This window comes from Protopterus annectens, chromosome 2.part1 (genome assembly GCF_019279795.1).
Source record: "Protopterus annectens isolate FY-2018-M chromosome 2.part1, PAN1.0, whole genome shotgun sequence".
NCBI lineage: Eukaryota > Metazoa > Chordata > Ceratodontiformes > Protopteridae > Protopterus > Protopterus annectens.
The window spans coordinates 77,588,973-77,602,219 of NC_056729.1; the positions used below are offsets into that span (position 1 = coordinate 77,588,973).

General features: G+C 39.9%; 1 protein-coding gene across 4 annotated transcripts in view; it reads left to right on the top strand.

The window, feature by feature from the left end:
• The window catches only part of SH3D19 (SH3 domain containing 19), a 2,322,497-nt gene that overhangs the window by 1,255,803 nt on the left and 1,053,447 nt on the right, over positions 1–13,247 (top strand). For all 4 annotated transcript variants that reach the window (XM_044062032.1, XM_044062033.1, XM_044062034.1 and 1 more), the window contains one exon: positions 1,562–2,536. In XM_044062032.1, coding sequence (XP_043917967.1) covers positions 1,562–2,536 — 975 coding nt within the window. The remainder of the gene's footprint in view (positions 1–1,561; positions 2,537–13,247) is intronic.

The following is a 13,247-nucleotide window of genomic DNA, read 5'->3' on the forward strand; positions in this document are numbered from 1 at the left end:
ACTCATTTTAGATTACATCATTCTTAACAATTCTCTGTTTTCCCAGGCTAACAGAAACTCTACATTTACATTTCTTAGTAAGCTTACACCTGGTCAGGAAACCACAGTAATTAAAGACATTATATATGTAAAATTCAACAATTAACTCTGGTCTCAAAACAATAGGAAGAATCTGCTGGTTCAGACATCACAACTCCGAGTTTGAGATCAAACAGTCATACAAGGCTTTACTTATCAGCTTTCTTCCAGCAAAGTGCACTTTTGTTACATTTTGACATTCAACATTTAACAGCTTTTTCTTCCATTTAAGAGAACAAGCCTGCGGCTTGTATTAGTATTTACAAATGACAGAATTATCTACAAAATTCTAGCTAGGCTGGCAGCCTTCACGTATCTTCACAAGTTCACTCCTAGTCAGTCAGCTCATTTGTGTCCCATCACCAGGGCAAAGGTTGATTGGGTGAGGTCACCATTTAAGCAGCCATTAGGAGTGGTTTGATTTTTTTTTTTTTTTATGGTTTACCCCCTGCACATGCATTACTTGTGAGGGAAGGGACGTGCCATAGGATACCTCACTGGTCACCCCTCACCCTTGCAAGAGTCTTTGCCAACAAGCAACCCTGCCCTCCTATCCACAAGCACCAGATGGTGGATTTCCCCATTCTCCATCATGGAAGTAACATCCAACAGTGTGCTCATTGAGCACCCACCCCTCAATCTTCCCCTCATGCTGAACATACTTTTACACTCCTCTCTCTCTCCCTGCCTAACTTCTGCATTGCAGGGAAAGCTAATGGAAGCCTGGTTGCCAGGGACACAGTCCGGGCTCCATCTCACTGTTCCATGGAGCCAGGTTGATAAAACTGCTAAGGGTGAAGTTTTAATTATGCACATCAGAAGTTCTCTGAATAGAAATTTAGCAAACAACTAACTTCAGACCATTCAAATGACCTTTCCTTTCTTGGGGAAAAAGGAGCTGCCTTAGGTCATCCTTCACTGGAATTTGCACTGAAGGGTGACATTTTTGTGACCGGAAGGCACTCAGATGCTGCCATTTCTTCTCTCGAAAGCTGATGCCCCATAGATGTCCCCTGTGGAGCAGTATGCCATGCTTTTAAAACATCCTAGTATTGCATTTTCTATGACAAGGGGGCATATGCCTCCCACTTACTATAGGCAGAAATCTTTGGTTGTGGGGGTGTTCTCTGGAAGAAGAGCCTAACTGATACTCACAGCAGAGTGGCCTCTGGAAGATGCATTGAAACCATGAGTACTTACATACATTGTTTCTAATTTGAACGTTTGTTATGTATGGTTTTCTAAAACCATCCAATAGCTTCCTTCACAAATTGATAGTTTACTATATCTGCTGGTATGCATCGATGCTGAGGCTTTGATCCGGTAATTCTACATCTCTAAATGTTTGACTAGCGCAGCACAGCAACTAAATAATTATGTGCTTATTTTACGGTGTCAGACAATTTATTGTGTGCGTACCATTTTAAAAGATGGAATGTTTTTGTTACATAATAGTAATGATTTTTTAAACATTCTTTTTTAGTGAAAAACCTTCCTGAGCCTCTCTCACCCAACTCGCCTGGACCACCTTTGATAAATGGACCAGTAGTAGTTTCCATACAGAGCTCTTATGTGCAGACACAGAACCAGGAGAATGACATTTTGAAGTATCCAGTGCCAAAGCCCAGAACCAAAGTCCCATCTCAAGAAACTAGAGACCAAATCCAGCACAAGTTTGAAAGCATAGCCACATGTGAAACCCGGCCCATTTCTACACAAACAACACTGAAAGAAATCTCAGGGGCACAAGTAATAGTTGAAGAAATGAGCTCGGACAGCAACCAAAACAGTATTCTTTCAAGGATACAGGCATTCGAGGCCCAGAATAGTGTTGAAAGTTCTGCTGCAGGATCGCAAAAAAGGCCTGAAGTTCTTCCACGATCTCTGTCTGCAAAGCCTGGGATTTCTGCTGCAAAGCCCACATTAGGTCCCAAGCCATCTGTTGCAAATAGGATATCGGGGGAGTGGAACAGTGGAATAGAGGGAAAATCAAAAGGTGCTACAAGGGAAGGACCACCACTTCTGCCAAAATCTCAAGCTGTTGGCTCATTTGATGGCAGCAGACTGGAGCCTCCAAAGAAGCCCAAACCAGTGTTGTTATCCAGCATCAGTAATGGCTCATCTGACACTGCTGGTGAGACATCTACAGAAAACAGTGTTAATGGAGAAAGGAAATTTCCTGTGCCTGCCCCAAGGCCAACACTACCTAAAAAGTCACTCTCTATGGACAGTAAAGTGGTGACACCTCTTATTCCAGCTCCAAGGCAGTCCATACCAGCAAGGACCAAAGCATTCACAGCAGCTGAGGAGGGACCTTATACCAGTCAGCAGCCTGTACAGCCAGTGAAGCCTGTGTCAGGCAGTGAACCTGACCTTATCTGCTTTGATGATGATGATGACATTTTCTTTTCATCTGCAAGGCCAGTTAGTATGAGCAGCAGTGCAGGAACATTTGTAGGTATGAATGCACAGTGTTTTTTTTCATATTGTACTCCATTGTGTGTGTTCTACAGGGTACTGTTTTATGCAGGGTTTTTTTGCTTTGTCTTTTGCCCTACGTTATCAGTACTTTGCAGTTTATTCTTGTTGTCATGTTCCAGAGGAAAAAAAATATTTCCTGACCAATGTTTGACTTAGTTGTACTTGCTAAATTGTAAGCTAAGAAGTCACCAGTTTGCTTTGAATAGCTGTGGAATGGAACTGTACTTCCTTCAAATGTGAAATGCATGTGGCATACTATCCTGCCCCACCTGTGATCATTTAAACTGTAGTCCTAGAATATCTGTGTGTGAAAACTAGCAAGCCCCACTTTTAAAACACAGGAGTCATTCAAATTAAATCTACAGGACTGTTTCACTAGCTGTTCCTTACCATCATAAATAAGTGACACAAGCCTTAGTTGTTTGACACTTTCCACTGTTATTACTCAGTGAGAAAGGTCATTTTTATTATTTTACTCCAGATATTCAGTCTGAATTTTTAAGTTGGATGGTGTTGTATTGTAGGAATCAGAGATAATATATCACAAAGAAATGCATCATTTGAATGAGCAAGTGGAGTAAAAGGCTAAGGATTTGAACAATTTGCTTTGATTTTTGCTGTGCAGATGATACCTTTTAGGAGTGAATGTGAAAAAATTAAGAAAAGGTAGTACAACTGCGTGTAGTGTTTGAAATACCAGGCTACAAACATAATTTTAATAAGCTGTATTCAGCAGTAATCCTAAAGTAAAATACTAACATTTGAAATGTTTTGCAGAGTGGTAAAAATCAAGGCAGGGGATATGCATTAAATTGTTATATTTCTAGTGTCACTGTGTTACAGTAAGCACATCAATGCTAGTAGCATATAGTAGCATATTGCATCACTGTGCCTGGCACATAGCTTACTGAGAAAGTGAGAGCCTGTATGTTCTTGTAGTATCTCTAATCAGTGCATCTGTCTGTGTTCTGTAACAACTGTAAAAAGTCAGCCTACAGTTTAATACATATATTGCATTAGTCCCATACACTGAATCCTTGAATGGTGCTGTATTCTTTCCAGAACTTACTTGAATGAGCTTCCCTTACTCTTGATGAGCACCTTTAATACCTGCAGAGGATGGAATGTATGAAAGGTGCTGTCACTTTTTTTTTTTTACCTTTCCCATCCTCATGCTGACTTCATGGTTGCTGAGAGGTAGACATCATCATACTGTTGAGAGGAGTAACTGTTTTGTCTGGTTTACTGTACCCAAAAGCCACAGGACCCGGCTGCCTCCAAGGAAGTCACAACTGCTGTATGTAATCCAAACACTTTGTTTATTGTCGAAAAAGCAAGAGAGTAAAAACGTTGAAAATGACCAAAACAACAATATCTTTGAGCGCTTTCGCTCGGTCAATACCGAGCTTCCTCAGAAATAACAGTTTGCTGCCTCATTCGCCGTCTTTAAATAAGCCAAATAAGCCAGTTAATCATATGACCCTTCAGCCCCTGCCCTCTTTAAAATTGTAACATACACCATGCAACTATTTAAAATGGGCATAATCATTCATAACAGTTAAAACATAACGCATGTTGTGTATAAAAAACTAATAAATAAAGCTAACTTAAAACTAAAGTTAGCTTTATTAATTAGTTTTTAATTAATTAGTTTTTTGACAATAAACAAAGTGTTTGGATTACATACAGCAGTTGTGACTTCCTCGGAGGCAGCCGGATCCTGTGGCTTTTGGGTACGGTTTGATTTTTGGCTTGATTTTGCTTCATTTCTGGTTTACTGTACCCACTTGCTCCTTTGCAGTGGGATTACTGAGTTTCGTCACTTTCTAGATGTGCATGCTTCCATGCACTAACAATGCAAGGCAGCAGAGCTGCTTATCCTGGTTTCCTACCTATAGTGCATTCTGTTTTTCCTGGGGTGGGGGGTTCACTGAGGTAGTGAAATATGCCTTCCCCTCTCCCTTTCCTCTTAGCCAACCATTTTATACTAAAGTTGGTAGTTGAACCAAAGTTATCATCATTGTGGACCTTTGCCATATCCCACATTATTGGACAAATACCTCAGAGAGGCTTGAATTGCCTCCCATGTAGAGCATGAAGGTGGACACACTTGTTAAGGCATAGCATAGCCTAACCTCAGTATAAGCCTTCCTGGATGAGTGGCATTGTTTTCTATTTCTTTACATGAGACTTTTTAATTCAAGACGAAATATATAGTCCAGTTGGCGTAATGATAAAGCATTCACCTCACATGCATGAGGTACAAGGTTCAATCCTGAACTCTAGTTAATGCCTGACTGGAGTTTGCATGTTCTCCTTATGTCTCTGTGGGGTACCTCTCACTTCTGGAAAAAAAAAAAACTTGAGTGTTTTCATGTCAAACTCACCAATGAATGGACCTGTAAGCAGCAGTACAGACTCTACGTGGTGCCTTTTAGGGGGAAAAGTTATCTAGACCAGTGCCTTGGGCATCTACAGTGGTGCACAGTGTCGTCGAGATAGGAGAACACGGATCACAGACTGCTTCCCATGGCAGGGCTAGCCACTCTACTGTGTAACATATGGCTCTAGCTGATTTGGTCATGTTCATACATTCATAATAGGCATTTGCCAATGATAACTGAGTAGAGGACCCAGCCTATGCTGACCTACACCAGGGACCCGTGCTAACAGTGGGAGGGGTGTATGTGCCTCTAATGACCAGTGTGTGCCTGTCGTAAAGCCCAGCAAACCTGGGTCAATATTCTACTGGCAGACGAGCCTCCATTTGCCGAGCCTGGGTTACCAGGGATAGCTCTGTTGAGGGAAAGCTGGACTTAAAACCAATCAACCTATCAAACATGAACTTGCTAGACGTCATGTAAGTTCACTGACAGGATGACATGATATTAAAGAGGAGGCTGGACATCCTATATTGCCAGGAGACAAGATGGAAGGGTACTGCAGCAAAGCCACTTGGCTTGGGATCCAGAGTCTACTACTGAGGGGAAGGACAGGCTAGAAATGGTGTGGGAATTGTGATGAGAGAGAGGCTTCAGAAGGCAGTGAAGGATGTCATCAGAATTAGTGAAAGACTCATGGCAATCAGACTCCAGTGTAATGACAGGGCAGTATTCATAATTTAAGCCTGTGCCCTAAAAAGAGCGCATTCATGCAGATGTTGCTGGACCTGCTGGATAAAGCAGGACAACATAAATTGGTGTTGATAATGGGTGATTTGAATGCACATATTGGCACAGACAGAGCAGGATATGAGGACTGCCTGGGTCCACATGAGGGAGACAACAGGAATAAAGAAGGAGAGGCCATTCCAGACTTTTTGTCTAGCAAATGGCTTGATACTAGCCAGCACATGGTTCAGGAAGAGAGACAGTCACAAGACCACATACAAGAGTGGCGAACATTAAACTCAGGTAGACTTCCTCCTAGTAAGAAAAGGGCACTGGGACATAATCAGTGATTGCAAAGTCATTCCCAGTGAAACAGTTGACCCACAACATAAACCACTGGTTGCCAAAAACAGCTGCAAGCAGTGTTTAGAGAAGGTTCTAAGGTCAACAGAGACCAGACTGAAGACCTGGAAGTTTATGTAACCACAAACCAAGACTAAAGAAATAAAGTACGACCAGCCACAGATACTGCAATAAATTTATTATTACAAACAAGAATTTTTTTCTTCTGACATCTCGGCTGAAAAAGCCTTCAAGGAGTGAAGACCTGGAAAGTTGACTGGAGAGAAAGTAAAACAGTTCAAGGAATTACTCAGGGCTGTGTCAGACCAAGAAGAGGAGGAAATAAGTGGATATGAAGAAGAATGACAGCGCCTCAAATCAGCATGTATAAGGACTACAGAACAGTATGTGGCCGAGCCAGGTATGGAAATAAGGTACATGTGGAAAGCTGGTGGTGGAATGCAGAAGTCCAGGAAGTCATCAAAAGAAATAATCCAGGAAAAAGTGGAAAATGGAAAAGACAGACCAGGTTAGGAAGGAATACTGGATGGGTAACAAAGAAGCTAAGAAAGGAGTTGAAATAAGAACGGGGCATGGTAGGCACTCTACCAGCATCTGGAAAGTGACTCAGTAAGTGGCACAAAGAAACTATATCAGGTTGCAAGGCAAAGACAGAAAGATAAAATGCTAGTCAGACACCCTTTATAAGGGATGCCAGCAACAACCTGCTCCCCAGTGTGCAAGAACAAAAGGGACATCCATAACAATGGGCAGTATAGAGGTATCAAACTCTTGTCACATTGCATGAAAGTTCTGGAGAGGGTGAACAGGGGCATAGAGCAGTAGAAACTAAGACTTTGGATTCAGATCAGGATGCAGCATAACTGACCTGATGTTTGCAGTGAAGCCAGATAGTTGAGAAGAAGTTAGAGCATACCTTTTAACTGTAAAGATTTTCGCACAGTCCAGATTTTGCCTCATATTTTGGTCCATTTTTCATAAAATTGTGGTTTTCTGACAAATTAGTGGCAAATCATTAAAGACTGAAGTTAGAAAATAATGACAGACATTTGAGTTTCAGACTTTATACTTTTCAGAAAATCCATGCTAATGCAAAACCTGTTATTCAATTAACTTTCTAAGTTTGTAAGAGCAGTATTTAAAATTGCCCCTATTTTGGACCTTTGTCCCACTTCTATTTATGGCTTTGTCCAGATCTCGAGGTTGAGAGGTATGAGCTAGAGATGAGGAAAGAGTCCAACTGGGCATTCCTAGACTTGGAGAAAGCATATGACAAGGTCCCGAGAAGGCTGATTTGGGTAGTACTGCAGTGGTTCAAAGTCCCAGAAACATTGGTAGAATTATCTCAGGATATGTACAAGAACCCGTTGAACCCAATGACTCAAGTCTGTTCGGTCTTACAAAGGGTTTCCCAATGGGTGTGCATCAGGGTTCAGCTGTGAACCCACTGCTGTTCATAGTGGTAATGGACTACATTCGTAAACAGGTCAGAGGGGACAGATCAACAAAGTTGCAGTATGCAGGTGATGTGGCTGTGGCATTATAGGCAGACTCTGAACAAGAACTTCAGAAAAGGATGTGGGAGTGGAATGCAAATATGAAGGCACATGAGATAAAACTATGTACAAATAAGACAGTGGTAATGGCAGCAAATAGGGGAAATCAGAAGAAACAGAGAATGGAGATAGAAAGGAAGATAGTGGAACAGGTTAATAACTTTAAGTATCTGGGAGGGGTGGTTGAGGAGAAGGGAAGTCTGAATGAAGAGGTCAAGGTAGAAAGAGAGGGGCTGCAGCCAAATGGCATACAGTGTCAGGTGTAGTCTATGACAGAAGAATGCCAAAGAAGCTGAAAAGTAAGGTGTACAGGACAGTGTTGTGACCAGGACTACTGTATGGTACAGAAACCAGGGCAGTAAAGGCAGAGCAGATGAAGAAGCTAGAGGTGATGGAAATGAAGTGCCTGAGTAGGGTGGTAGGATGCACACTGTTGAACAGATAAAGAAATGAGGACATAAGAGCAAAAGCCAAAATAGCTCCAATTGCAGAAAAGATCAAAAATATCAGATTATTGTGGTTCTGGCACATGTGCAGAAAAGCAGAAGACAGTCTGGCGAAGAAGATTTGTTACAGGCAGGAAGAAAGTAGAAGGTAAGAGGAAACAAAGGGGTGTAGCAAAGAGGTGGATGTAGTGAAGATCTGGGATAGCCAGGCAGGAGTATGGCATTAAGTCAAGAGTGATGGCGACAGTTAACACAACATCCTGACCCGATGTAGAAAAAAATGTAAAAAAGGGGGGTGATGATGATGATCAAATATAGTCCATTTAAGTGAATGGGGAGTGAAACGAGAATAGAGTATTTCTTTCTTTCTTTATTTATTAACTAATTTGGTTTATTTTACATTTGTTAACTGGGTAAGGTTTGCTGTTCGCAGAAGTTTTTCAGCCATGAAACAAGATAGTTGCCAGGAGGGTTAAATTTGAACAATTGTAGTGGAGCCTTGAAGGCCTTGGGTTACACTCAGTTGCTCAAGCTGGCATTTTAATGTTACCTTGCTGACTAATTTGTAGAGTAACATTGTACAAACTTGCATGTTATCAAGTTTTGGATAGTCCAACAGTGATTTAACTTTGAGAAAGAGACAAACAGGCATTACATTTCTAGTCAGTGATTGCTCTTTCTCCTAGTGGCAGCAACCTCAGAGTGAGAATAATAGTATGTGTGTGTGTGTGTGTGTGTGTGTGTGTGTGTGTGTGTGTGTGTGTGTGTGTGTGTGGATGTTTTTTTTTAGTTAATTGTTTTTTTCCCTACTTGTAAAGTGACAGGTTCAGTGATGGCGAACCTATGACACGTGTGTCAAAGGTGGCACACCACAACGTTGTTTTGTGTGACACACCATCGTTCACCAACACCCAAGTTACCAAAGAAACTGAATAAACAAAACGACAAGAAATATGTGACCCTGCACTTATTAATATTCAGCAACAAAAAACTCATTAAGTGATGTTAATCAGATAAAATACAATGTGTACCATATTTTCTTCAGTTCAATTCAAAATTACTATTAAAAGTAGGGTAATTTTTTGGTGCAGCATTTTAAGCCCAATTGTCAGTGCGCATATTGTTTTCCCAATTGTAAGTTACTGATAGCAGCACATATGATTGGAGTGCATTTTTTTTTAAATAAATGAATATGTAAAGAATTGTTTCTCTCTTGTCGGGGGGGAGGGTGAGACACCAGCAGAGTCAAGATTGGCATTTTCTGAATTTTTGACACACTGAGTCCAAAATGTTCACCATCACTGGACTAGCTCAAGTATGTGCATTATGAGAATGTATTTGCTCAAACTTTCATTTACAAGCTCTTGTAACCAAGCCACTGTGTTTTTTGGTGACTCAAGAAGACTTAATGGATCTACAGGCATAAGTTATTGGGGTGAAGGATGGCCTTTAGTGCTATTAGGTAGTGATTACCTAGAATGGCAGTTGGGTTTCCTTGGAAACAATAAATTAACTCAAGCCAGGCCAGCACCATGGCGCAGAGGGATAAAATCCTGACTGTGGCCCAAGCAATTTGGGTTTGATTAGCAGCTCAGGTGCCTGAGGTGCTGGCATGGGAGGGACAGGTATGTCCATCCTGGGAAAAGTGCATTCATACTGGGTCACAGTGGGGTTGGATGACATGTCAGCAAGCTGTTCTGTGTATGTATGTTCCTGGACATCACAATGTGTGCAACAGGTGGGAAAGTTAGGACATAACATTGAAACATTCCTGGACATCACAATGTGTGCAGTAGGTGAGGAAGTTAGGACATAACACTGAAACATTCCTGGAAACGGTATAGTGCTGCACCAGCTTCATCAGTCTCCTCACAAGCCATAGACATGGGTTGGGGTTAGCCCTGGAGGGGTAACAATGGGTCCAGTAAACCCACTGAATCAGGAGAGGACCTGGGTTAACCGATGTACAGGAGGCAAAAAAAGGAAAAATTAACTCAGACCAGGATAATTGTCACTAGTGGGGGGCACAGTTTACTACAAGTCTAACAAAGCACTGATCAAAGCAAGTTAGCCTATGGTAATCAGATTGCTAAGACAGATACTAACACTGCTAGTAGAATAGAAGAAAAAAGGAAATATTAAGAAAGTAAGATAGCAAAAGTGTAGGTAGCTTACCAAAGAAAGATAAAAAGCAGTTAAATAATGCAGTCATCCTATCACATTACATTCACTTCACAGTATTTTAGCTCAGCTAGTACTGTTAGACATATGACCAAAGTAATATGAACAAAAGACCAGTAACTGTACCAGCAAACGTTTTTTAAACATATGCAGACAGTGGGTGCTAGGGCTGGCAAGACCACAGATAAACCGTAGGAAATCTGCAGAAACCAAAGCACTTTTAGTAGCAGCAAAGTACCTTCAAGTGCAGTATATTAATTAAAATCAATTTTCAGTTTGAATTACTCAGTTAAAAAAGAGTATCAGACAAATAAAGTGTAACACATCTGTAAGTAACTCAGCTGTCAAAAGCTAGCCACAACACAACTGTTATTCAAAGAGTTTTACAATGTAGTTGAAATTTTAGTTCCTTTGTATGGGGGTAGATGACTCTCCATATGAATAGCAGAGTGAGAACAACTTCTTCCATGTAATAGCTCCCAGCATACCTCTCTTCATTTGGAGACTTGCAGGTTAAAAAAAAAAAGTTATATTAACTCTGTCCAGTAACCAAAGTCACCAAAGCACGGGGAGAAGGGATGTGTACATGTTGTAAAAGTGTCTCATTTTAATAATGTAGAGTTTGTGAGCTCCTTTAACAAAAGTGTCTCCTTTGAAGAGTAGTAGTGACTGACTTGCTAAAGATACAATAGATGACTGCTTTTTTTTAAACTCATTTTGCTCCCATTTAGCCAATTGAGCAATTCATTGCCTCATCACTTAGGGCATGAGGCAGTTGAGAGGCCAAGAAGACATTGTGTAGTTAAGCCATCAAGGGTGCTTCACATTTTTTTCTGGCTTTTACTGCCTCACAACCTCAGTTGCATGCAGCTGTAGAAGGAAAGGGACATGCAGTGTGCTTATATGAAAGACATTCCCTGCTTATGTATGTGACATCACCAGCAAACTTCTACACTAAACCCTGAAGCACTTGAGGTAGTATCCCTCGTCTTCACCAGTGACATTGCACCATCATACTGTGCCACTGAGTACATGCATCTGTCCCCCACCTCCCAGGGGTAAGCAACACGACCAAACATCTTCACTCCTCCTCCTCCTCTTCTGTACCTGTCACCAGCATTGCAGGGTTCACTTCTCCTCTTCCCTACCTGTAACTTCCATCGCAGGATTCACTACACCTTTCCCTACCTGTAACCTCCATCGCAGAGACTGCTAATTAAACTACAGTCAGGCTTCCATTCCTCACCACAAAACCAGCTATGAGAGTATTTTATACTGTCATTCAGTACAGAGCTGCATCTTTTATTTCACCAGACCTGCACATTCTGCTTGGTCTTTGGACAGGTTGTTTGATCCAGTTTGGTGTCTTTCCAACAGCCCACACATGTATTTGTGTAGTTCTTCCTAATATTTGTGTTGAAAAACAGTGTTATTTGTTTCATACATAGAGTCACTGTAATTTTCTTCAATCACAAAGGAGAATAGAAGGAAAAGAAACAATAGAAACCTAGATCAAGGAAACATATAGCGGTAGTGAAGTATGGCTATCAAAGTGGCAAGTGCATGCATTTTGTAAAAAATATTTTATTCAATAAACAATAAAAACAAAGGTGAGTGACAGAGTGAGATATGACAAAACCTTCATTATTAAATAGACAATAAAACCACATTAGTATTTAAAAACAGGCACACTAATTGGACAGAGCAATCAATATGCCTGTTGTAAATCCAGCATTCCTTACAAGAAGTCCAGGCAGCTATACCTAATAGAGACGTAGTTAGTCTTCATATTCTCTGCTCTGCAAAGCAGGGAAAACAAACTCAAGTATTAAAAGTATGAAGGACAAATATCCCAAATGGATTCATAAAAAAAACATAAGAAATCACAAAATATTAAAATGAAAGAAGGAAAAAAGTCTAACTCCCTCAGAGACACTGAGAGTTTGCAAGATTCCTCACATAAACAATAAGGTGCATGTGCATTTCTGAGTCTCAAATACAAAAAAGTCAAATTAAACAAGAGAAGGACTGTTGAGGACTAAAAACTTATTAATTAAAAAGGAAAATAAAAAAATGGATTGCTCAGTACCAGGCAATAGGAATAATCTTTTAACAAAGTGATTACCATCAACTGGCATTTGTCAGCCATTTTTTTTATTTTCTAAAAATAAAAATGGCAGAAACTGCATTCTCTTCAGTATATTCTGCAAGCATCAGAGAGTACATGCTCAATGTAAGCTCGGTACGCACCTTCCCTTATGCAGGAGAAGCTGCAAAGGAATATATGAGTTCTTTTATACAGTAAGTTAAGAAATGTTTTTCTTAACTAGTGTCATTATGTAAAGCAATTTCTGTGTGTAGATGATGCTGGATTTACCCACATCTGAATTTGTTTGGCCATGCTGGCTTTGTCCTTCTGATCAAACTATATCAGTTAGCATGCCCTTTGCAAATACAATATTTACTCATGTTAATAAGTTTGGTACTCAGAAATGAGAAGCACTGTAGCTGTTGGCTACTCAACTGTCAGCAGTCACATCTGCTGTTTTAATGTGTTACAGTTAAGTGTTGTTGCTGTTTAAATATATATATATATATATATATGTGTGTGTGTGTGTATGTATACATATATATATATATATATATATATATATGTATATATACATACACACACACGTATATGTATATATGTGTGTATATACACACACACACACACACACACGTATATATATATATATATATATATATATATATATATATACATATACACACCCACACACACCCACTATATATATATATATATATATATATATATATATATATCCACACACACTATATATATATATATATATATATATATATATATATATATATATATATATATATATACATATATATATATATATATATATATATATATATATATATATATATAGATATATGGGTCTACTTCAAAACATATAAAACCCATAACATCGAAAATGTACATCAGAGTATCAAACACTACAAATCACATAAAAATAACATCCCCT